The 25,640-nt window shown below is 34.3% G+C and overlaps 2 protein-coding genes and 1 non-coding gene across 3 annotated transcripts; all 3 read left to right on the plus strand.

The window, feature by feature from the left end:
* The first annotated feature begins 240 nt into the window (after window positions 1-240).
* Window positions 241-4,107, plus strand: LOC145101577 (extra-large G-like protein, putative (DUF3133)). The gene is made up of 5 exons (XM_079038792.1): window positions 241-579; window positions 1,128-2,904; window positions 3,229-3,289; window positions 3,387-3,610; window positions 3,704-4,107. The coding sequence occupies exons 1-5, from the start codon at window positions 462-464 to the stop codon at window positions 3,759-3,761; spliced, it is 2,238 nt and encodes a 745-aa protein (XP_078894918.1). The 5' UTR covers window positions 241-461; the 3' UTR covers window positions 3,762-4,107.
* A 9,686-nt stretch (window positions 4,108-13,793) lies between these two features.
* LOC145101579 (protein trichome birefringence-like 26) lies at window positions 13,794-15,728 on the plus strand. The gene is made up of 2 exons (XM_079038793.1): window positions 13,794-14,199; window positions 14,476-15,728. The coding sequence occupies exons 1-2, from the start codon at window positions 13,899-13,901 to the stop codon at window positions 15,528-15,530; spliced, it is 1,356 nt and encodes a 451-aa protein (XP_078894919.1). The 5' UTR covers window positions 13,794-13,898; the 3' UTR covers window positions 15,531-15,728.
* A 9,565-nt stretch (window positions 15,729-25,293) lies between these two features.
* LOC145103648 (small nucleolar RNA R71) lies at window positions 25,294-25,400 on the plus strand. Its single transcript, XR_013706727.1, has one exon. It is a non-coding gene; the product is annotated as a small nucleolar RNA R71 (small nucleolar RNA).
* The last annotated feature ends 240 nt before the right edge of the window (window positions 25,401-25,640 follow it).

Here is a 25,640-nt window from a genome sequence, read left to right on the forward strand (position 1 = left end):
AGTAAAATGGATGAGAAAGAGTATTTACATAAATTTTGTTTCTTGAAATAAGAAGGGTACCACTCAGCAATAACTTTAAACTCCTAATAGATTGCAGATTTATGTAATAAGTCATAACTTGAAGGGCATTTACATAAATTTTGCAACCACGAGGGATTGCAGAATAAAGTAAAGAAAGTACACCCTCAGCGCTGAGCTGCTTTTGATTTTTATCGTCTTCTCCTTCCCCCTTTTCCCCTTGGAGTTTTTCTCAAACTTCACAAAACTCCTATACTTCTCTTTTCTGTCCATGTAAGATTTTTCCTTGGTTTCCCCTCATTTTACCCATAGATTTTCAAACCAGAATCTTTTCTGTTGCTCCTGCAAAAACCCACAAAATCTATCTATCGATTCTCTTGCATACTCAACTTGGCCAATAATTTCTTCAAAAATAAACGCAATCTTTGTTAATTTGAGCAAAAATGTCTGAAAGTCCAGCAAAAGTGCGATTAGTTCGCTGCCCCAAATGTGAAAATCTCCTCCCTGAGGTCACCGAATATGCAGTTTATCAGTGTGGTGGTTGTGGTGCTGTTCTTCGAGGTAAAGTTCCTTCCTCTTTCATCATTTTTCGTTAAATTCTTGTCAAGAAACTCAGATTTGGGTTCATAAATGTATATTTCGTTTCTGTTCTATCTGTTTATTGTTGATGGATAATGCATAAACGATTTGGGTATGGCTGATTTTGTGAAGGCATGTGATCTTTTTATTCGTCGTTTTTGAAGGTATCCTGATAAGGTTTCATGAAAATTATGATTTCACATTTTTTTTTTTCTGAGTTTTCTTGTGATTCGGTGTCAAATTTATGCGATTTCGTGAAGAAATTCAGATGGGTTTGCAACATTATTACATTAAATTACCTGGTAATATCCCCATTGTTGACTTCTTCAATCTTTTTGTTTTTGTAGCAGTCAAAATCAAGGTTATGTGTGATTTGAATAAACTAAAATGGGGTTGGAGACTTTGTATTTTATTGCTTTAAAATAATATATGGTTGTGAGTAGGTCAATATTCTGTGTGATTTTGTATCTGTTTATAGAGTTGAAGTGTTCTTCAATTTTGATTTTTTCTATCTGTGTTTTAACTTGCAGCAAACAATAAGCATATTGAATCCAGTGTATCTTCGGAGAAATCCGGTGATGAAAGTGACGGAGTTCCAAACAAAATCTCCAAAGAATCACCTGTGAATCTTGATTTCTCAAAAAGAAGTGTTAAGAGCATGAGTTTAGCTTCAGAAAGTGGAGTCAAATCTAATGGAAGTTCTGGTAGGAGACACGAAAGAGACGATGATAACAGCATAAACTTCGAAGAACCAAAATCCACAACAGCAGGTAACAGAAGTGGGTCACGAAGATCAGTTCGAAGTTCAAATTGGAGACATCGAGACTCAAATCTTCAAGAACCTTCATCAAGTTACAATTATGCCCCTCGCCATGAATATGCTGAACTAGTTCATAACACAAACAATCTAGAGGTTGAAGACGATCGCGATGAGCTTTTAAGGAAATTAGACGAACTCAAGGATCAAATCGTTCGATCTCGTGATAAACCTAAAGAAAAGTTTCCGATTAATCATCATATCCCATCTTATATTGACCCCCCTCCTTATATTCATCATAACAATCATTCTTTATTACCTTCTTCGAATCAAGTTCAATCGTTTAATGATCCTTTTAGGTCGCAAAACCATAGAAGAACCCCGATTATGCCATTTGAACAAAACCCATATAATCATCCCTATTATTCCGGCCAATACGTTAGCAACGAAATTACTGATAATCGATTATTCCACCATCCGTCTTGTTCGTGTTTAGTCTGCTACAACAAACACCACCAAGCTCCGCCACCACCTCCACCACAACCGCCGCCACACCCCATCGCACCACCGGTTTTGCAAAACGATCCGGGTTTCTACCACCATGATTACAATCGTTCTTTAAATTCTCGCAGCGGTGAATCCCGAACACGATGGTCTAACGAAATCCGCCGCCCTCCAAGAGGAATCTTAGCCACCGGAGTGAGGCGGTGCCGCCCCGTTTCCGGCGGTTCTCCGTTCGTGGCGTGTTGTAAATGTAACGAATTGCTTCAAGTACCCAAAAAGGATACGAAAAAAATGAGATGCGCATCGTGTTCTGAAGTCATGTTGCTTTCGATTGTCAACAAGAAACTTCTTCTCTCGATTTATACTGTAACTCGTATGGATTCCCAAAAGCCAAAAGATAATCATATTCATAAGACACGTGGCGACGCAAAATGGGGAGGCACCGAGTTTTCCTCTGAGGATTACGATAACTCTGGTAATTTTGACTTTGAGTCAATGGATAGATTGGCGATAGGTGGACCGAGTTTGACTTCTTACAAATCCGCAGTTTCTTACACATCTGAAGAAGATTTAAAAAATGGAATCAAAGATGAAAACACAGTCGATGTAACAGTGGAAGACGATAAACCATCTCCACCACCTTCTGGTTCACCTCTTCAAGATCATTTTGACTATTCAACGAAATACAATCGAGCAGAAAAAGGGAACATGAGCAAAAGGTCAAATATGGAAAAACCTATTAATGTGGGGTCCATGAACATGAAAGATGATGATGCATTAGCAAGTGAGATTGAGATTTCATCAAACGAATATGGAGTAAACACAGGCACTTCTCAAGAATCTGGTGATGCAAATACGGATCGAAATGGAGGAAGTGGATCTTTTTTTGCGAGTATGATTAAGAAAAGCTTTAGGGATTTTTCAAAGTCTAGTCAACATGATGACATGGGAAAAGTCAATGTGGTGGTCAACGGGCATCATATACCCGATCGGTTGGTTAAGAAAGCTGAAAAGGTTGCTGGACCGATTCAGCCTGGTGAATACTGGTGAGTTTAATGTGTTAAGCACTTAATCTGGATAAGTGTATATGATTGTTTCTTTTTGACTTAAAACAGACAAAATGACTTAATGTGATGATGTATTCAAACACTAACCCTTTACCTATTTGCCTTTCATGTATACTCCTCTCGCGTTAAAATTGTTTGTTGGAATGTAAGGGTAAAATGGTCATTTGCTCTCGTTCAGACGTTAATTCAGTCGCTTTACCCATACAAGAGTTAATGAGAAAAAAAATAAAAAGGAACAACCCCTAATTCTAGTAAATTTTTTTGATAATATCCTAATGAATTTTTGTTCTCTTTTTGATTTAGGTATGATTCGAGAGCTGGGTTTTGGGGTATGATGGGTGGTCCTTGTCGTGGAATAATTCCGGTAATTTTCTTGCTAATTGATTTTTTTTTTTATGAAAAATTTTAAAATGAATATGGATATAAAGAAATTGATATGGTATTTATTTTTTATTTTGCAGCCATTTATTGAAGAATTTAATTATCCGATGCCTGAAAAATGTGCGGATGGAAACACAAATGTATTTGTGAATGGGAGAGAGCTTCATGAGAGGGACTTGGATTTGCTTGCAAGTAGAGGGCTCTCAACAGAAACAGACAGATCTTATGTCATTGAGATATCTGGGCGGGTGTTAGATGCGGATTCAGGTGAAGAGCTTGAAGGACTCGGTAAATTAGCCCCAACGTAAGTCCTTAAGTTTTACATATAATAAAATAATTGTAATTCAATAATAATAAGTATAAATTTGTAATAATAATAATATTGTTGTGTTGACAGAGTGGAGCGCAAGAAACATGGATTCGGGATGAAGCCTCCAAAAGCAGCGGTTATATAAAGTTATAAATGCTCCAGTCATTTGATATGATATCAGATGACTGGAGCATTTGGGGTTTATGCTCCAGTGGGAGCATAAACCGTATTTATGCTCCAGTGGGAGCATAAACCGTATTTATGGAACTTATGTGTTTGTAGACACAAGGTAAATTCTTTATGACTGAATGTCTCAATAGTTTAGAGCTTCGTGTATCGATATGTATGTAAGATGCAAATGATGTGTTTAGGAATTTATTGGAGGAGTTGTCATTTTTGGTTTTGAATTTGTTGTTTTGTTGTGCATTTGGTGACTGGTTTTATGTATTTTTGTTTGTGTATATAAATTTAAGTTTACTTGAATTGTCTCATATGCATGTTTTATCTATGTTTTGGTTTGCATTTTATTATAGCAATTTATTCCAATATGTTTTACATATTAAACATATTTCATTACCACAAGTTAATGATATTTCTTTACACTCGGTCAAGACAATTAATATTTTTAGAGTGAACTTAATCACTATTTCCTTTTCATTTAATGGACTTAACTAATACATGATAATACAGATTTATATAGATGAGAGTTTCTTTTTAACTAAATACTAACAGAAGGGTCTTAATATGTTAAGTGAGAAAATTGTGCTTTATCCATTGATGGATGTTTTGTGAATGAATTGATTCAATAATTACATAGCTTTCTTTAGCTAAGGCAATAAATAATCCTTATCTAATAAAAAAATATGTTTAATCTCCTATTGATAAATGTCATATAATTATAACTTCTCATTAATATTATATATCAACTACGCGAATGCCCGCGCGTTGTGCAGAAACACCTATATAGTTGAAGTCTTTACAAATATATGATTTTTTAAATATAACAGTAACGTTGTTAAAGTTGATATAATAATTTGTATATATACTAAATTGATATAATATATTGATTATTTTGAATTATATGATAATATATATATATATATATATATATATATATATATATATATATATATATATATATATATATTTATTATAACTTCATAATCTCAATCGTTTAAATGAATTTTACCCGCGAGTTACACATGAATAAAATTAAATATAATATATGATTTGATGTTATTTATAATTGTTTTTATTGTTAATTAAGTTTTTAAAACTTATTTGTTTAATGTTTTAATTTCTATCATTATAATTATTTAAAACATCAAACATTGTTTATTTTTTTTTTTTTAATTTTAAAGCTAACAATATAATCATTTATATAGATTTGTTTTTAACTATTGTTATAAGTTATTTTAAGTTACTTATTTGGAAAATTTTAACGATTATAAAAATATATTTAAGAAATATTTTAGTTAAATTGAAATTACAATTTAGTTTTTGCTTTTATCACTACAATTTATCACTTTTAACTATTTACAAAATATTCTTTAGTTTTTTTAAATGGAACTGAAATTTATATTTGAGTTGACATTGTAATGCTTTACAAATATATATCTTTTAAAATATAACACTAATGTTGTTGTTAAATTTGATATAATAATTCGTATATTAATTTGTTATAATATATTGATTATTTTGAATTATATGATAATATATAAATCTATTTTAACGTCATAATCTCAGTTGTTTGAATGACTTCTACTCACGAGTTACACATCAATGTTTTAATTTCTATTATTATAATTATTTAAAACATCAAACATTATTTTTTGATTTTAAAGGTAACAATATAATCATTTATATAGAGTTATTTTTAACTATTGTTATTATAAGTTATTTTAAGCTATTTATTTGAATTTTTTTAACAATTATATAAATATATTTAGGAAATATTTTAGTTAAACTAATATTACAATTTAGTTTTTGCATTTATCACTATAATTTATCACTTTTAACTATTTACAAAATATTATTTGGTTTTTTTAGTGGAACTGAAATTTATATTTAAGTTGACACTGTAATGTTATATTTAAATTAACAATTTAAGTATTTTGTACAAACTGTTCAACAATTGTAGCTTTAAACTGATAATGGTTTACATGCAACAACATTTTAAATCTAACAAATTAAGTATAATATGTTAAAATTTAAAGACATAACTTTATAAATAGAAGTAAAGATATTATTTTAAAATTGAAATTTATTCTATTTATGATTACACTTTATGTTTGATATCTATTTAACCTTATTAACCAACTTACAATCATTATTAGAAAGACACTCTAATTTATTACTTTTAACTATTTATAAAATAATCTTTAGGTTGTTTAAGTTAAATAAAATTTATATTTAAGTTGAGCCTATAATGTTATATTTTAATTAATAATTTAAGTATTTTATACAAATTGTTCAAAATTTATACCTTTAAAATGATAATGATTTACATCCAACAATATATTAAAACTAATAAATTAAGTATAATATGTTAAAAGTTAAAAAACATAATTTTATAAGTAGAATTAAAGATATTATTTTAATATTGAAATTTATTTTATATATGAATACACTTTAGATTTGATATTTATTTAACCTAATTACCAAATTATAATTATTATTATAAAGAAATTGAAAAGTCATGAGAGTTTCAAATGAATGTGGTGAAAGGAAAAAAGAATGGGGATTTCAAATGCATGAGATTCAAGAAAAAATGCTAGCTTTATAAGTATGTATGATGTATGATAATAATGCCACTTGTCTTTTAAATTTTAAATTTTAAATTTCCACTCTAATTACATTAAATTTATAATTGATTATCCATTTTAAATTTCAAAATTTAAATTTCCCTCTCTAATTACATTAAGTTAATAATTGATTTTTCATTTTAAACTTTCTAATCCTAACTATATTAAATTAATAACATTACATTGAAAAATAAAATAAAATTAATACAGATTATAAGGTGATATAATTTCACGTATTTATTTAAATCAACGATTATAATTTTATATAACTAAAAGATATCTCTTAAGTAATAACTTATTTAAAATACTTGATTAATAATTTTAACTTCTTAACAAAAAAATTTAATTAATTTTATAACCGTGATTCTCACAGATTATAAACTAGTACAATAATAATACTGTAATATGTTTCAAATATGTTATTGAATGTGTATTCTATGAGTGATTTTTATGTATTTTGTTTATATATATATATATATATATATATATATATATATATATATATATATATATATATATAAGTTTGCACATTAAATTAACTTTACTTGAATAGTCTTAGCATGTTTAGTCTAAGAAGCTTGAACCCCACAACGGGTATTATTGATGTTTCTATGAATTGATTCACCGTTTGATAATTACGTATTCAACGATTATAGATTCAATGTTTCTGTGAACATCAATAAACAATCTTTGGAGTCCCATGAATTACTGGTAAAAATGACGATTTTGTCCATTTTTCTTGGTATACCGGTTTCATTACTTACCTGTTTCATTAAAGTCCAATATTTTATCATAATTTAGGATAAGTCCCAAATTAATTTTTTTTGATGATTTTGCCATTTTCTCCATGTAACATATATTTTATCGGTTTCATTGTTGATTTGAACACCTAATCATTAAATTAGTTGATAAGATGGATATGATGGGTTATAGTACACCATTTACTGTAAAATTTGATATACATCTTATTGACTCATTTATGACTATGTATCAAGGTCAACAATGAAACAAACAAAATGGTGTGTTTCCAAGAAAAAACAACAGTAAATGAGCTGATGTATGATGAGATAGATATATTGAGTTACATAAGCTTAGATAGACAATTTGAAATTTGTTATAAATGTAACAATGACGAAGTTGTTGCTAGTTCATGTAATTATTGCAATGTTCGTTGGATGCATTTTATATTTCAAAAAATATACAATGCATCAGGATATCAAGTTTTATCGTAAACATAGAATTTTATAACCCAACATATCCATCTCATCATCTCATTTAATAACTAGGCGTCCAAGTCAACAATGAAACTGGTAAAATGTATGTTACATTGAGAAAATGACAAAAATAAATTTTAGTTTGGAACTTATTTTAAATTATGGTAAAATAACGGGACTTTAATGAAACCAGATAATTAATGAAACTGCTAAACTGGGAAAATGGGTCAAATCGCCATTTTTACTGGTAATTCATGCTTTTTCGTAAACAAATTTTAGTTTGAGACTTTTTCGTAAATTAGGGTAAAATTTTAGGAATTTTTCAAAGATTTCCCTTTTCAATTTCTAGACTTATGATCATAATCGTGAAATTTGAAGTTTGTATTTTAAAACCGAATATAATACAAATATTTATTTGGTTGTAGTTAAATTTGAGTTAAAAAGGATTTTTTTATAGGATTACCGAACCTGTTTTAGAAAGAAAAAAAACAGATTATCATAAACCTAAACCCGATTATATCGGATATCCATGTCACTCACAAAAATCTGATCAAAATCAGTCAAGATATAATTAAGTCTTATAGACCAAACAACTGATTTAAAATCGAACCGAACTTTAAAAATAACTGGTTTCGATTTTATTTGGCTTCTATACCAACTCCCTCTATAGTTTGATGATCGATGATTTATTTGTATGTTAAAACTGGATCAAAACCTGTGGAATAAATATATTGGAAACCCTATGGTGAATATATTTGCATACCTAGACAAATGGAACATACGAAACATGTACTCGACCTAAAATAACTTGATTTCACATAAAGTGTATGTCAATATTAACGTGCTTGGCTTGCTGACGTTGAACCGGGTTCGAGGGATATACAACTTAACATTGTGACAATTGAAAATGGTTGCTTTTGTGAGTGAAGCGTGTGTTGGAAAGTGTCAAAAGTCATAACTATTAGTGATAATTTTAATAATAATAAGGTCCTTTTGGGTTGCTATTAAGATCCATTTGAGTAACTAAAAGAAATTTTTTTAATACTAATTAGTTTATTAATTTGTCATGTTTTGATAAATTAATTAGAAGCTAATTTATAATTAATTAATAGTTAATTAATTACAGGGGTTGGATGTTAAATAATTAAAAGAGTTTAATTAATGTAAACAATCCATGAGGAAATTCAATAATAAGGCAGTTGCTTTTGTGATGGAACAACATTGAGAGCCTATAAACAAGGAGCTATGGAACCAACCCTAGATGCTCGTTTAAGGCTCTAAAATTTGCCCCCCTACCCTTTATTCTTGGATGAACATCCTAACCTTTCTAGGGTTTGTGGAGTTTTCGATGTTCGCCTCCCCTCTCCTAGGGTTTTGTTGTTTTGCTTATTTGGTGTTATTGGGTATGATATCATTAGAGAGATACTTTGGGTCCTTACATCCAAACAAAGGTGGCAAGAACTCAATCTCAAACAAGGAGATCTCTACTTGCTAAATAGGTATGTATGTTTTCGTATTACTCTTGTAGTTGCAATAATATAATGAACTTAGATCCTTGTGGTTGTGTGCACATATAGGAACTGTTATATGCTTTCGTTGCTTATGAATATGTTTTAGTATGCCTAAAACCTTTCAGTGTGTAACTCTTGAAGGAGGTTGCATAGCCAACATGTCTTTATAACGACATTGGTCACACCTTGATATTCATCTTCAATATTGGATATGAATTACACTTTGATGCTTTGAGGACCAAGAAAGAAGGTTGTTTATGAGACCATCTTTTGGGGTGTGGTTAAATATCCCAAAATAATATATTATAGAAACATATATTTCATCTATATTATTTTGTTGTCTTATATCCTTTATGACCATGGTGATGGGGTGATGTGGTTTCATGGGGTGATGTGGTTTCATGCTGGATGATACTACGTGCATTTTGGACCTCAAAAGTTTTGCACTGTCTCCATGTTATAATTTGGGGGAATTATAATAATAGACGAGGATGTTATCAATCAGTTTAGGACACAATGCTCCCCATATTAGACCATTTACATTCGTTGTATGCTAGTAATTTAATGGAGTTGTTTGACTACCCACCATTGATGATATATAAGATAAGGATGTTGTTCGATTTTTTCTTCTTATTATGTTGGATCATAAATTTATGGGGCAAAAACATCATTTGCTGGCCAAATCATGGTGTGTGTGCCTTTTTGACGATTTAGAATCTTGGAACAAGTATTAGAAAACGTTAACTGAATTTCGTGTTATGTTATATTATAATAATTTACTTAATATGCATGGAAACATGTGTACACTTAGTTCGTTCGACAATTATGAGGAAGGAAAATCCGAACAAACAAAATAATAGTAGGTGAAAAGAAAGTGTAAGATATGAAAACATAGAGTCCACAAATTAGTATATGTATTTAAGATACGATAACTTCAAATAAATTTCAAATATCAACATATAAATAGAAATATGTTGGTAAAATGTTTTGTCATTGTATGATTTAATGGATTTGGATCTATGATACTTTCCAAAATAGCCGGTGAGTTTGCTAGAACGAATAAGGATGTCATCCCAAGGGCCATACATTGGCAAATGGTGATCGTTTAGAGTTGGGGGACTTGTCTCTCATTTATCCATGAATATGAGGTACTTACAATAATTAGTTTTTATTTTTATTTTTTTAGAACAGCAGCAAGACAAGTTGATGTACTTACAATGTCTGTCATGTCTCTCATTTATCCATGAATATGAGGTACTTACAATATTAGTTAATTAACCAAAAATTGTTAACAAAAATAATTATGAATTTACTAACTATACTAAACATCCATGGTGCAACTCACATAAACCCATGTCGAGCATATTTCCGCATGGTAGATAGACTCATAGATAACTTTGGGCTTTTTGATGGTGTTGATGAACATGTGGGATAAAGGCCAACGGAGAAAAAGGCTCCCAATGACAATGCTTTGGCATCATCAATACACCACAATTTGTCACCAACGTTTTCAGTCACCAAACCATTCTATGTACTTATAGGGAGTGGTTGATAGCATATGAGGCCATGATATGGTGACTACAAAACTTTGTAGTGGATGTTTTCACACATATTATGAACGAATTGACCAAATTTATCACATAATTATCTATGTAGATTAGATAGGAAATAGCCGATGGTTTCTCATAGATCTTATGGGACATAACTCCAAGGAGACAGACATGCAAAATTAAGGTTGCCACTGCTAATGTGCCATGTGATATCTATACGATTTAAGGATAAAGAAAAGATATTTTTATTTATTTATTTATTTATTCATATGGCTAGGAGATATTTTGTCAATAACTTATAGGGTCCCCCATCTTTTGCGGCATCCTTTTTCCATTATTTTTCTATTAAACATTGTGGCCGGATTGATACCAATGTAAGAAATCTTATGCCACTTAAATTGAAAAATATAATAGAACAGATCCACTAATAAATTACAATTCCCCTTTTATTAATACCATATTGATCTTTGGAGTCTTATACTATTTGATTCTAAACTAGTCGAGCAAAGGTGTCTTATACTATTTGATTATACCCATCCATTTTTTGAAGTTTCACAACATGTCGAAAATGATGTCAGTTGCCGGTGGGTCCTAGCTTCCATATCCAGCTTTGACAAATGTTGACTGAGTACGTATATAATCAAATTTATAAATTTTATGATATCAATTAAGTTGCAGAATTAAAATTTACATCATTGTACATGTATTATTTCCCACTAAATAGTAATAAGGCTCCTTGGTTGAGCATCGTTTTGGACCATATGATGTGGACTTTTATAATATATGATAACTTATTTCCAGAAGTTAGTAATGGTATGGTGGAGGAAACATTATTATCTTTTGAGGCTTATATTTATATGATTATATGTTCTTAAAGTTGATAGATTAGTGGAGGAAACATTATTACTTCCCCCATGAAGTTCACTATTCATTTTGCCAAAGATATACATTGACAAAGAATGCGGCGATTGTGTTTGTATATTGGTAGAGTACTTGAGTTGTGGTAAGGATTTGAAAAAGGGAAGTATGATAGTATTGAAGATATCTAGCTAAGATGTACGATGATAACTAAGATGTATTAACTTATTGAATGTAAAACTCTTTGAGGAGAATAGTATAAGATATCTAGCTAGTTTCAGCAACTTTAACTTCCTTTTTAATATTGGTAATTCATTTTTTTTTTCAGATTTGTTGTATTATACGTCTCCATGTGCAATAATTTCATTGCACTTATGTGTGGCTTGTTCGGACATCATTGGTGTAAATGCTCCATCTCGATAAAATCCTTTATATGAGCAATAACATTAGTTATCTTCACAAAGGTAATCAACTGTGTTGGTATGAAAACATTTGCAACTTTTTTTTTTCTTTTCTTAGATAACCTACCAAACATTTTATCGAAATGAAAACACTTGGTGAGGAATTTGTTAAAACATATAATTCAATATATGGACCTAGCGTTCACATAAATTAACATTATAAGTAATTCTGATTTTATTTGGCGAGTACCATTTAAACAAACTGTTATATATATATATATACACCCTAATAAATGAAAATGATTTTGCCACATGTCCTTTTCTTATTCACTTGGCCACATGTCATTTTGTCAAAATTCTGAGATATACTTATTTTACACTTGTCATTTATTTTAATTTTCATTTCCAATATATCATTAATTTAGTTCCCATAAATTAAACCTACCATAATGACTATTAATTTTAAATTTTAAATTTTAAATTTCAAATTCAACTTCAAATAAATTTACAATTTAAACCTTTGTGTTTATCATTTTGTTATAATTAACCAGTTTAGTACACGAGTCTGATAACTAAACTCATAATTTTAATTTATTTATTTTTTGCATGTTTTTTTTTTTCATAATTCTCACTTATTTTAAATTTCAAATTCAAATAAATTTACTATTTAATCGTTCGAATCTAGCATTTTGTTTTAATCATCTACTATAATAAATGAAGATAATTTTGCCACATGTCAATCTCTAATGAGTTTTGACACTTGTCATTTTGTGATAATTTTTAAATAAATAATATCCACATGTCAATTTATGGTTTTTTTTTAATTTTTAAAATAAAAAAGTCACATAATACATATACTTATATATATGTTAAGTATCAAATGTAATAAATATTACACTAAATTGCAATTAATATGTTTTTTCATTTCTTATTTTAAAATTTTATTTTAAAAAATAGTTATTATTTATATTTTAATATTTTTTTCATCAACCCGTGTAATAAATATTAACTAAATTGCAATTAATTGTTTATATATCACTATTTAGTAAAGCTGTATTTACTGGTTTGATGATATTTTTAAATAATTGTTTACAAGGGTAATCATAGTAAGATACATGAGTCCTACTAGTTTGATTACCTAATTTACTCGTATATTAGAGGACAAAAAAAACAAGGCCTTCATGAGTAGGAGTAGGACCATGCATTTAGATTTGACAATTTGGGCCAATCACATTTTGCTGCTTATTGAAGTTTTTGATTATTCAAATAAACAGTAATTATAACATTTAAACCTACATTATTTAAATATATAAAAGGGAAAATTTGGTTAGAAACTTAGAACTTGGGAGCTGGCGAAAATGGACGTGAATTTACTTTTGGATGTCGACTTTTCAACTAATTTTCATAAATGCCACTGTTGATCGGAATACGACGAAATTAGTATCGATAACTATTATATTTTATAAATGTTATTCAAAAGTATATTTATAATTTTATATTAACATCAGAATTATCAATTTCATAAAGCAAACATACGAAGTACCAAAATCACACCTTTAGAAAATGATATAAAATATCGATAACACGATCAAATCAAAATTGACACTTAATTTTATATAGTTGAAACGTTTTCAGTTTTTTCTTATAAATATGTAAGCTATAAATTTAAATTTTATTGTGATGAATAATGTACAATTGGTAATGCATAACGGCTAGTGCTAATATACATAATACTTTTGTTAAAGCAATCTATACAACAGTTAAAGCATAACATACAATAGGTAATGCACAAGTTTTCTAGTTTCAAGTTTCAACTCTCCTTTCGTCAAAAACAAGTTCAGGCCACCTTTTACCCAACTTGAATACAACCCTGAACCCACCCCAAAACCCCAGACCCTTTCCCTCTCTCTCCTTCTGTTTTAGAGAGAGAAAGCTCTGAATTTGATGTTTCTGTTGACATTTGCATCATCTCTCCCCCAAAAATTCATAATGAAGAAGATGAAAGTTGATATGAGCAACAGTCAAATTACATCCAACCAATGGCGGAATCAAGTGTTTGTTAAGATTGCTATTTGTTTGATTCTTATCGGATTTGCTTTTCGCTTCTATTTCTCAAGTTCGATTCAGATTTCCGGCTTCATTGATGGAGATGACGACGGAAAATTGCCATCGCCACAGCTGCTGGTGGTGGCTAATTTTACACTCTCCGACCAATCCCCGGTGAATAACAACAGGACTCACGAAGGTATCAAGTTGATTAACTATCTATATTTTCGCTAATTAACATGCATGATTGATTTCACTTTTTCTTTACCATTTTAAGATCATCAAAATTGATTTCACAATCAATCTAATAGGTAAAAGTACGATTGATCTTATTCACAAACATCATCTGGAAGATACACGCATTTACTTTTTTGGATTAAAGTTTTGAGAAAACGACATAATTTAATTTGGAACATTCAATAAGAATTTTATTGCATGACAAATAAGTCACATTAGCATTGAATTCGTGACTTAGGTTCAACGGAATGTGACGTATTCACCGGAGAATGGATCAGGGATGCAACCGGTCCACGCTACACCAACCACACCTGCAACACCATCGAACCGCATCAAAACTGTATGAAAAACGGCCGTCCAGATTCCGATTACCTCTACTGGCGGTGGAGTCCCACCGATTGCAACCTCCCACAATTCGACCCCGAAATCTTTCTAAATTTCATGAAAAACAAATCAATGGCGTTCATCGGAGATTCAATCTCCCGCAACCACGTTCAATCATTACTCTGTATTCTTTCTCAGATTGAAGAAGCTGATGAAGTCTATCACGATGAAGAATACAGAAGCAAAAAATGGTTCTTCAAGTCGCATAACTTCACGCTTTCAGTAATCTGGTCGCCTTTTTTAACAAAAGCGAATATATATGAAGACAACGATGGGCATTCCATGGGTCCAATCGAGCTTCATCTCGATGAACTCGACCTAATTTGGGCTAACCAATTTAACGACTACAACCACATCATGATTGCAGGTGGAAAATGGTTCTTGAAAACTGCAATATATTACGAAAATGCCACTATCATCGGGTGTCATAACTGTAAAAACGAAAACATATCGGAAATCGAGTTTGAATACGCGTATCGAAAATCACTCCGTACGGTTTTCGATTTTTTTACAAAATCGAATCGAAAAGTCAATGTTTTATTCCGGTCAACTACCCCTGATCACTTTGAGAACGGTGAATGGAATACGGGCGGGTATTGTAATCGAACGGGCCCGTTTAAAGATGGTGAGATAGATATGAGAGATATTGATACTATAATGAGAGATGTTGAGTTGGAAGAATTTGAGAATGCTAAACATGTAATAAACGGGTCGGGTTTGAGACTGTTTGATACGACCCGTTTATCACTGTTGAGGCCCGATGGTCACCCGGGCCCGTATCGTGTGTTTCATCCTTTTGATGGGAAAGAAACGGATTTGAAAGTTCAAAATGATTGTTTGCATTGGTGCTTGCCCGGCCCGATAGATTGGTGGAATGACATAATGATGAATTTATTGCTTAATGGTTGATCGACGAGTATGAAAACAGTATAATGGTTAAAGTCTTAAGGACACAGATGTATAGATATGAATTGTTTGTATTCTTCATGTTTCGTTGTAGGATTAAGGCTGGCACCTGGTAATTAATTGTTTTATTTCCCAAGTAAATCTCCTACTGTGGGAGTGAGATAAATGTTCCCCTTGAATATTATTGATCATTAAACGAGATTATATACAAGATACAACATAATTGTAGGAGATATACAAGGTAACTAAATAGTGGAATAAATGTTCCCCTTGAATATCAACATAATTGTAGGAGATATACAAGGTAACTAAATAATCAAATATAGGAAACAAAAAAAGCTAATTATATAGGGGATTTATCTCCAAGCGTACAAGTGGTGGATGAACTCCTAGTTGCTCTCGAAACTTCTCAAAGAGTGGTCTAGGCAATGGTTTGGTGAAAATATCGGCAACTTGAAGCTTGGTAGGAACAAATTTTGTATGCAACTTTCCAAACAACACAAGTTCACGAAGAAAATGATGATCAATGTCTATATGTTTAGCTCGTTTTGGAATTTTGGCTCAAGAAAATAGCACTTAAGTTGTCACAAAGTAAGGTAGGTCTATCAGGTGGTAACACATTTAGATCACGTAGCAGATGAGTAATCCAAATGAGTTCCGCAACAGTATTCGCCATAGCCTGATACTCAGATTCACAAGTTGATCTAAAAACAGTGGGCCGTTTCTTAGCACTCCAAGACATAATATTTCCACCAAAGAAAATAGAGTAACCATAGGTGGAAAGCCTAGTTTCTATGCAGTGAGCCCAATCTGTATTGGAATAACCAATAAGCATATACTTTGTAGGAGCAAAGAAATGAAGACCATGATTGAGTGTGCCTTTGACATATCGTAAGATCCTTTTAACAAGGGTAAAATGCTGATCAGTGGGAATGTGAAGAAATTGACTTGCTTTATTTACAACATAAGAAATATCCGACCTTGTGATAGTCAAGTACTGAAGAGCTCCAACAAAGGATCGATATAAAGTATAGTCATGAAAAGGAGTGCCAGTAGTAGTAAAAACATCATTGGTAGCAAGTGGCGTACCAATTGGTTTGGAATCAAGAAGACTTGCCCGACTTAAAATATCATGAGCATATTTACTCTGACTAAGGAACAAACCGTCAGAGTCATAGGTGACCTCAGGTCTTAGGAACATTAAGGGTGGAGAAACTGTATGCGAAGTTCTCCAAGTGCGAATTCTGGATCCGCAGAGTGGAATTCTTAGGGCACGTTGTCAGTGAAGAAGGAATACACGTGGACCCTGCCAAAATAAAGGCAATCGAAGGCTAGGCAACACCCAGAACCCCAACGGAGATCAGACAATTCTTAGGCCTCGCTGGTTACTACAGGAGGTTCATACAAAATTTCTCCAAGATCGCTAAGCCGCTCACCGCCCTAACTCAGAAGGGTGTAACCTTCATCTGGGAAAGGAAACAAGAGACTGATTTCCAAACCTTGAAACAAGCTCTATGCGGTGCCCCTGTTTTATCCCTCCTAGAAGGGACGGAAGAATTTGTGGTTTACTGTGACACATCCAATCAAGGATTAGGCTGCGTGCTCATGCATCGAGGGAAAGTCATAGCCTACGTGTCAAGACAACTAAAGACCCACGAGGTGAACTACACTACACACGACCTCGAGCTGGGAGCAGTAGTGTTCGCTCTAAAGATCTGGAGGCACTACCTATACAGTACAAAGTGCACCATTTTCACGAATCACAAGAGCCTCCAACACATTCTGAACCAGAAGGAGCTCAATATGAGGCAGCGACGATGGGTTGAGCTACTAAACGACTACGAGTGTGAAATCCAATATCACCCAGGCAAAGCCAATATAATAGCAGATGCCCTGAGCCGGAAGGAATACTCGGGAAGCGGAGTAAAGTCACTAAGCATGACCATCCATTCTCACCTGTCTTCACAGATCAAAGAGGCTCAGCTGGAAGCCTTAAAACCTGAAAATGTCATAAGTGAAGCCTTGCGAGGGATGGATAAGAACCTTACAGACAAGGATGAAAGAGCATACTACCTCATGGATCAAATCTGGACACCGAAGTTTGGTGGGTACAGAGACGTTGTCATGAATGAATCCCACAAGACAAAATAATCCACTCATCCGAGTCCCGACAAGATGTACCAGGATCTCAGAAAGCTTTATTGGTGGACAAACATGAAAGCCGAAATCGCTACCTACGTAAACAAGTGCCTGACTTGCTGATGTGTGCAAACTCACTTAGTTTTAAACCTACTTTTAATTATAAAATAACACACAAAGGCAGTGGACCTATCAATTGTGGTATAGTTAAATAAGTAGGGTATCGAACACAAGGAACGGTAAATTAAAACTAAAAACTAATTCTATCTAAATTAATTAATAAGTAGGGGGTTTTCTCTAGTTTTACAAGACTAGAAAACTTACTAACTATTACTTAATCTAAAACTTAGAAAAACAAAGAATTAACTAGATTCAATAATGGGAAGGAACTTCTATTTAGTTCAACTCAATTGATCCTATGTTTGATTTCAAGGTAATGGTGCAATGGATTAACTCTTTTGCTGGTTACCGATTCAATTGATTAGATTCGCGTTCACTACACTAATCCTTAGCAAATAAACTAACTTAAACAGTGGTCAGTTGTCTAATTTAATTAAATTCACTAGGTTATTTATTCGGGTTAATTTAGACTTGCAATAGTTAACTAAATTGATCCTTTAATTAACTTATTGTTGATGGTCATCACACAAGCTTACACATGAATTTACTTAATTTTCTTATTAACTCTAGTTTCATGTTCATTAATCCTAGACATATGGCAAAGTGATCACATAACATATGAGGTTGATAATTAATAGATGTTCATGCTAGTCAATTACCTTCCTATTAACAGAAAATTAATTATCATTCATACACAAGGTTTTTTAGCAAGCTAAAATAACAAAAAATCACCAACTTTAAGTTAATTCTACCGAGAATCAAACCATAGTATCAATTTTGTATCCCTAAACAGAAGTTTAAGAGTTTTAGCTCATAATTGAAGTAAATAACAGCAAACAAACAGATTCTAATTGTTTAACCATAATGAAAAACAAAAGATTAAGTAGAATGTTGAAATTGGCCTCAAATCTCCTTCGGAATTGGATTCTAGCTTCTAACTTCGTCCTCTGGGGTTTTTCTGACTCTTTAATCGCAGCTAAACTCTTCTAAATCGTTCCAGAATTCCCCTCGATCATTCTGAGAAGTTATCTTTATATATGCGAATCGACTCGTCGAGTCGGGTGCCGACTCGTTGAGTCCATCTCTCAGTCCCCGTATGCGATAAGTCTCTGGGTCTCCAAGTCTTTATCTTCTTGAATATTCGTGTGGACTCGCCGAGTAGTCGAGCCTACTCGCCGAGTAGGTGTTATTTTTAGTGATTTTCTTCTTTGTTCCATTCTCGAGCTCTCAACCGCTTCTCCTGCTTCCTTTTGCTTCCGAGCTTCATTTTTGGACTGAAAACATAATTCAAACACTTTTAAGTACCTTTTGTCCATGAAATGCAATAATTTAGCTAATAAATGAATAAAAATCTACACTTAATATGAACTAAATATGCACATATCAAAATACACCACACTTGACTTTTGCTTGCCCCCAAGCAAAACTGAATTTTAAAACATTAGAATCACATATGACAACTCCAATCTAACCCAACCATTATGCCAAGACCGCAACGCATGCATTTGTGTCTAAATTGTCCTAAATACCCCCATACTCCAAATACTCACAATCCTCATAAACATTCGCCCACTCACCCCGAACTATGCTCATTTTATGCATCCCTCCGAATCCATTCGCAGAAAACCTCTTACCCTCAAGGTATTTTTAGTTGAGCAACCCAAGCATACATAATCTAGAATTACAATTTATGATACCAATATGGAGCTCTTTTGAATTCTTCACTTCCTTGATAATTTGATCTTTGATTTCTTTGAATTCACCACCTTTATTGTTTGATTTTTGGTATCTTCAACTTTTGGATTTCTTGGAATTTTGATCTTTTGATCTTCACTTTATTTGCTCCAAAATTCTTCAAACTTTTCTTGCAATTCTCTCTCTCTCTCTCTCTCTCTCTCTATCTCTTTTTTAACATGCACCTCACTTTTTTCACTCAAAAACCTACATGCTTAAGCAGGGGCGCTCAACCACAACCTTTATTGGCTAACGATAATAATTTTCCTGGATACATTTCAGGTTTAGGCTGCTAAACATATTGCATCCCTCGGGCTGAGCAAGGTCGTGTTTTTGTCCCATGATTTCACTAGAATAAGGAAGCCACAAATGCACTAGAACGTATATAGGCTCAACTAAACATTTGGGTTTTCATGCAATTATCAACACAATTCTAACATGGAATCCTAATTTGCTTTTACCAAAATTTTCTAAACTAAGTCCTAAGTAATATTTTTGGTATGCAACATTTTTTTTTTAATTTAGCGTAAATTAAGATTCTAAATTTTCTAATATGTGACCAACCCCCTACCCCACACTTATTTTATGCAATGCCCTCATTGCATATTATGCAATAAAAATGAAAATATAGAGAGAATTGGAACAAACTCCCCTGGGGTAGCAGTCGATAGGTTGATACTCTTTTCTTCAGCTCCATCTTCACTTGACTTTAGCAATGGGAACAGCTCATCCATGACTTGGGTGTCAAAATCTCGTGTGACAGCTCCAAATAAGCAGGGAAAACAGTGTAAGATCTTCAAGAATCGACATGGAAGAATAAATGGTCAAGTGGCACACTCAGCAGCATCAAATCAGCAGTCCTTTTGGTATAAAAATGAATGACTCGTCGAGTCATATATACGACTCGTCGAGTAAAAGCGCGGACAGGTTCAAATATGTGAGAATACAAGGCGACTCGTCGAGTCAGTTTAGTGCACTCGACGAGTAGGCCGCTGGACGGAAAAAATTGGCATTCTGCATTGGTTCCAGCTTCTAATAAATCTCCAAAATTTCCCATAACTTCTAGACTCACTCGCTCATGTCCCTTAGGACCGGACTCGACACTTTGACTCTAACGCCGCCCTTTCTTGACTCTCTCTTTCACTTTTTATAACTCTCTTGACTCTACAACTCTAAACCCTTCTATGCAAGCACTCCTAATCCAATTCTGAAAATCATCAAGGCAATCAAACATCAAGCATAACAGTAAAAGTCTTAACAAATTCCAAAACACACCAAATAAAAACAAACAAAAAATAAAAATTGTTCAATAAAAACATAAAGAACTAGTCCTCCTCCTCATCGTCATGATCATGCGCCGCTCCACTTCCACTAGCGCCACTCCTTCTTGCATTGATCACCTCTTCCCAAGACGGAATATATGGGAAGTTACCACCATCGATGTGCGGAATATTGAAGTGGTCAAAAAGGCAAATGTGGGATTGATTGCTAAAGTTGATACCCCGCGCCATTTGATCCTGCAACCGCCTCATCTGAACATTGTACCAATCCATTGGTACTTCATCGTTGTCTACCGGAATCACCGGCGGTTCCTCCTCTACATCGCGCTCTCGCCTCGATCGGAACCTCCTTCCCGGCGCCTCGGGACCAACAACAGGATCATCATGCGGAATAGCATAATAACCTCCACCATAGTCCTCAATAATCCTAGCCCTCCTAAAAAGAATAGGATTGAATGGAGGGGTAGGAATTATCGTCATCAAAATTCCACGCGCCGCGGGTCATCAACCCAAACGAGTTGGCGAGCCGTGTGACAAACATACCACCATTAATCTTCGATGTCTTGCGATCCTTGACCGCACCTTCCACCAAATATGAAGCCAAACACCAAGGAATGTTGCAAAAGGTGTCTGGTGTGATAATGCTCCATAATTAAAAAACATCAAGGTTAGAAACCTTGTCATCATCTTTTTGCTGGTTAATGGTGGTGAAAATAAGGCGATGAACGAGACGGTGTATAGGCGACCGAATGCTTCCCTCCTCGGTTGACTTCGGGATGTACACTTTGTTAGCAATCGTATTCCACCAACCCGTGCTCGTCACACCATCGGGGAACACTTTGTGAGAGCGTTCCATAAAGGCGCAGAAAATAGCAGTTGAGACCACTGGCCGGTCATAAATACCCATCCGACAAGCAAGATCAACAACGGAGCACTAATGAAACTCGCCCCCAAGGCAGAAACTGACACTCGTCAGGTGATAGCAGTCATCTCCTCCATGAAAAGATACCGTGGAGAAAAATTCCAGGCAAAGCTCCCGGTACACCGACTCTTGAATACGAAAGACCCGACTCCACCCATCGCAAACCATCGTCTCCCCCTCGTAAGTAAACTCCTTTAAAAGATAAGGAGCCAACTCCTCTTCATAACGCACACTTTGCAACCAATCCCCAATCAATTCTGTTGGGCACGTAAATTTCTTTCTTTCTGACTTCAACTAATTTCTTCTTCCATCTAGTCATGGTTGAAGCGGATTCAATTTGAGGGAAATTCAACCAAGGAAAGTCTCCTTGGCGTTCACTGGAACCTTGACTTCTGTGAAACATCTTCCCTGCAACACACAAAACACAAAACCCAGAAAAAACACATAAAATCATTAAATTAAGTCGCATCTGGGTTCCCGACTGGACTCGGCGAGTCGCAAGAACTGTGGGAGTCAGTCGGCGAGTCTGTCAAAATTCAACCACTAAATTTCAAAATTAACTTAAGGGTTTTGTCCAGGGACATGTCTATAATGTATTAGGGCAAGAATAATCATCCAAAACAACACAATTCATGAAAAAGCAAAACCCTAAAAATTCATTATAACTCAAAATCGGGTATTCTATGAAATTACTACCATAGATCATCTAAAAATCATTGCTTTTAACAGAAATTATGAAGAAATTCAGTACCTTTTGTTATGGAAATTGATATTCTTGAAGAACAATTGAAGAAGATGATGAATGCTTGAGAGAAAGAGTTGGGAGGGAGGCGCACGGCGAGTGAAGTGTGGAAAAAAAACTGATTTCATTAGGGTTAAAACCCTAGTTACCGGTTGTAAAAGTAATTTCAAATTTATTTTTTCTGTAAATAAAATCGACTCGTCGAGTCAGGGTCAGACTCAGCGAGTCTGGTCGCGATTTTATCCTTTTCTGAAATCTGAATGGACTCGTCGAGTCATGGTCAGACTCGGCGAGTCTCTTGCAAACAATTTAAAAATTATAAAATTTTGCCATTTATTTAGAAAATTTTTTTTATTCCACCCCACACTTAGTCCATACGCACTCTCAGGCAGACATGTCCGACGAATTGGAAGATTAAAATTCTAAAAAAAACGAAAATTAAACAAAACTTAAAAAGATAAAAGAAAGCAAACTCTAAATAACGGGTTGCCTCCCGCCAAGCGCTTCTTTTTAAGGAGTCGTTAGCTGGACTCCTTACCATCTACGTCTCGTCATCTTCCAGCATCGGGAATGCACGCCTAGTCTTTTGTGGTTTGTACTTTGTCCTGTAAGCGTGAATCTTCTTTTTGTAAGCCCTTTTTTAATTCCTCTATTTTCTTTTTTACAGCATCATCCTTAGCTGCTTGGGCTTCCCTTCTCCTCTTTTTCTTCTTCACCCCATTCTTATTCACCTTCTCTTACACCTCCTTTTCCTCAAACTTAATTACTTTATATTTTGTGAAAGTTCGTGCTCTAGGTTTTTTAATGAAAGGTTGAGCAGCATCAACTCTCCTATCCGTTGCCTTCTCCTCTTTTTCTGGCTTACTTCATCTTCAAGCGGAATTGCATCAAGACATGCTATAGGGACGTGTTGAACTTCCATGTCCATTTCTCCTTCTGCTGTTTGTTCTCCTAAAGAATGAGGAAAAATATCCAAGTCCAGCATATGCAGAGAACTAGCAACAATCAGATCTAAGTCGTCCAAGTTATTGGCTATTTCGCCTGGACTCGTCGAGTCCAGGAAAGTGACTCGGCGAGTTTGATCATTTTTCCCCATTTCCTTTGTGTTTTCTGAGTCGGCGCCTTCCAGTAGCTTTTCTATCTCCTCCAAGTCCTTGTTAACATCTCCATCCTCTCCAGAAAGTAGCAAAAACTTGCTTGGATCTTCTTCTTGCAACCGTGCAAGTTCTTTTTGTAGTATCTCATCATCCATATCGATAAATGAGATCTCTTCTTTTCCTTCCTCTTCTTGCTTGACTTCTGGTAAGGCTCTAAATATTGCAGACTCGTCTCCTACCCTTAGCGTTAGTTTAGACTCACTTATATCGATTAAAGCACATGCAGTGTTTAAAAATGACCTCCCCAAAATAATCGGAATTTCGGGGTCTTCTTCGATATCAAGCACCACGAAGTCTACTGGAAATATGAACTTGTCGACTTTAATAAGAAGATCCTCACAAACTCCTCGTGGATGAATTGTTGTCTTGTCTGCCAAATGGATCTTCATGTTTACCGGCCTTGGCTTCGGTAAATTTAGCTTCTTAAAGAAAGAGAAAGGCATCAGATTGATGCTTGCACCCGAGTCGGTCAACGCTTGAGTGACAAATGTGTTTCCAAATTGGCACGGAATTATGATACTCCCCGGATTGCCCTTCTTTTCGGGTAGCTCACTCAATATTATTTCCTCGACTTCAGCTAAATCCTTCCTAGCAGCAAAGATACCTTTTAGTAAGTTGAAGTACTTGGGTGTTTTGAGCATTGTTTCTACAAATGGTACATTGACTTGTAAGGCTTTAACATGCTCCATAAAATCTCTATAAGCTTCAACTTTTTCCACAGGCATGGCTCTGATTGGGAATGGAAAAGGGGGATTATATGGCTTTAAGGGAATGACAGTTTTGTCATTTACGCATGGACTCGTCGAGTCCATTAGAGGGACTCGGCGAGTCTGGTCGGGCTTAGCTGGAGCCGACTCTTCTGCCTTTTCTATCTTCCTATTGGAGATCCTCTGTGCATGTGTGAAAATTTCTTCATTGCTGGAAGTCACTGCACTCACATTCTCCATTCTCGGATTGTTTTCGGTGTTACTTGGAAGTTGACCCGGCCTTCTTTTGTTCACTTGATGTGCCAGTTGTCCCAGCTGTTTCTCAATGTTGAGAATGGATGCCTGCTGATTCCTTAGCATATTCCTGGTCTCGTGTATTGCAGCATCGTGATCATTGTGTCTCTTTTCGGACGCGGCTATGAATCTAGTGAACAATTCTTCTAAATCGGCTTTCTTTTTCCATTACCGGTTCTTCCTTTTGATAAAATCCCCTCTCCTTCTGCTTGTATTTCTCCTCCTTAGCCTTCTTGTATTCTTTGTATGGGAGCCATTCCTTCTTCGGTTTCCGCCAATTCTCGTCGTATTGATCACCACTTGAATAGAATACTTGAGCCTTCTTGTTTCCATTTTCATCCAAATCACAATCCTTTGTGAGATGGGGCCCTCTACAATTCTCACATCCAACCCGAATAGCATGGATTGTTTGATCCATTTTTGTCATCCTTCTATCTAGACTATCAAGCTTGGCTATCACCGCTGCCATGCTATCATTTGCCGAGTTCACTACCCCCCGACTTACTTCATTTCTTGGATTGTGGTATTCTCTAGAATGCTTAGAGAATTCTTCAATTAGCTCCTTGATTACCGGGGGCGCCTTCTTCGTGAGCGGGCCTTGTGAATCGAGCAATTGCCTTGTGGTGACATTGACTCCATCATAGAAAATGGAGACCTCTTGTTGGCTATTGAGGTCATGATGTGGACAGTTTCTAAGCAAGCTCTTGTATCTTTCCCAAGCTTCATAAAGAGATTCTCCTGGTTGTTGCTCGAAGTTGGCAATGGCTTTCTTTAGCTTGGCTATCTTGGAGGGCGGGCAAAAGTGGTCTATGAACTCTTCTTTCATCTTGGCCCATGTGGTGACCGATCCGGGAGGAAGTGACTTTAGCTAATCCTTTGCATCACCTTTGAATGTGACTGGAAGCATGCGAAGAAGCTGGGTATCGCGTGGAACATTCGGTACATTGAAGTAGTCAGCCACATCATTCACTTCGTCCAAGTGCTTGTAGGCGTCTTCGTGATCCTTCCCATGAAAAGG

This window comes from Lactuca serriola, chromosome 4, assembly GCF_051521515.1.
Source record: "Lactuca serriola cultivar US96UC23 chromosome 4, Lser_US96UC23_V15, whole genome shotgun sequence".
Classification (NCBI taxonomy): domain Eukaryota; kingdom Viridiplantae; phylum Streptophyta; class Magnoliopsida; order Asterales; family Asteraceae; genus Lactuca; species Lactuca serriola.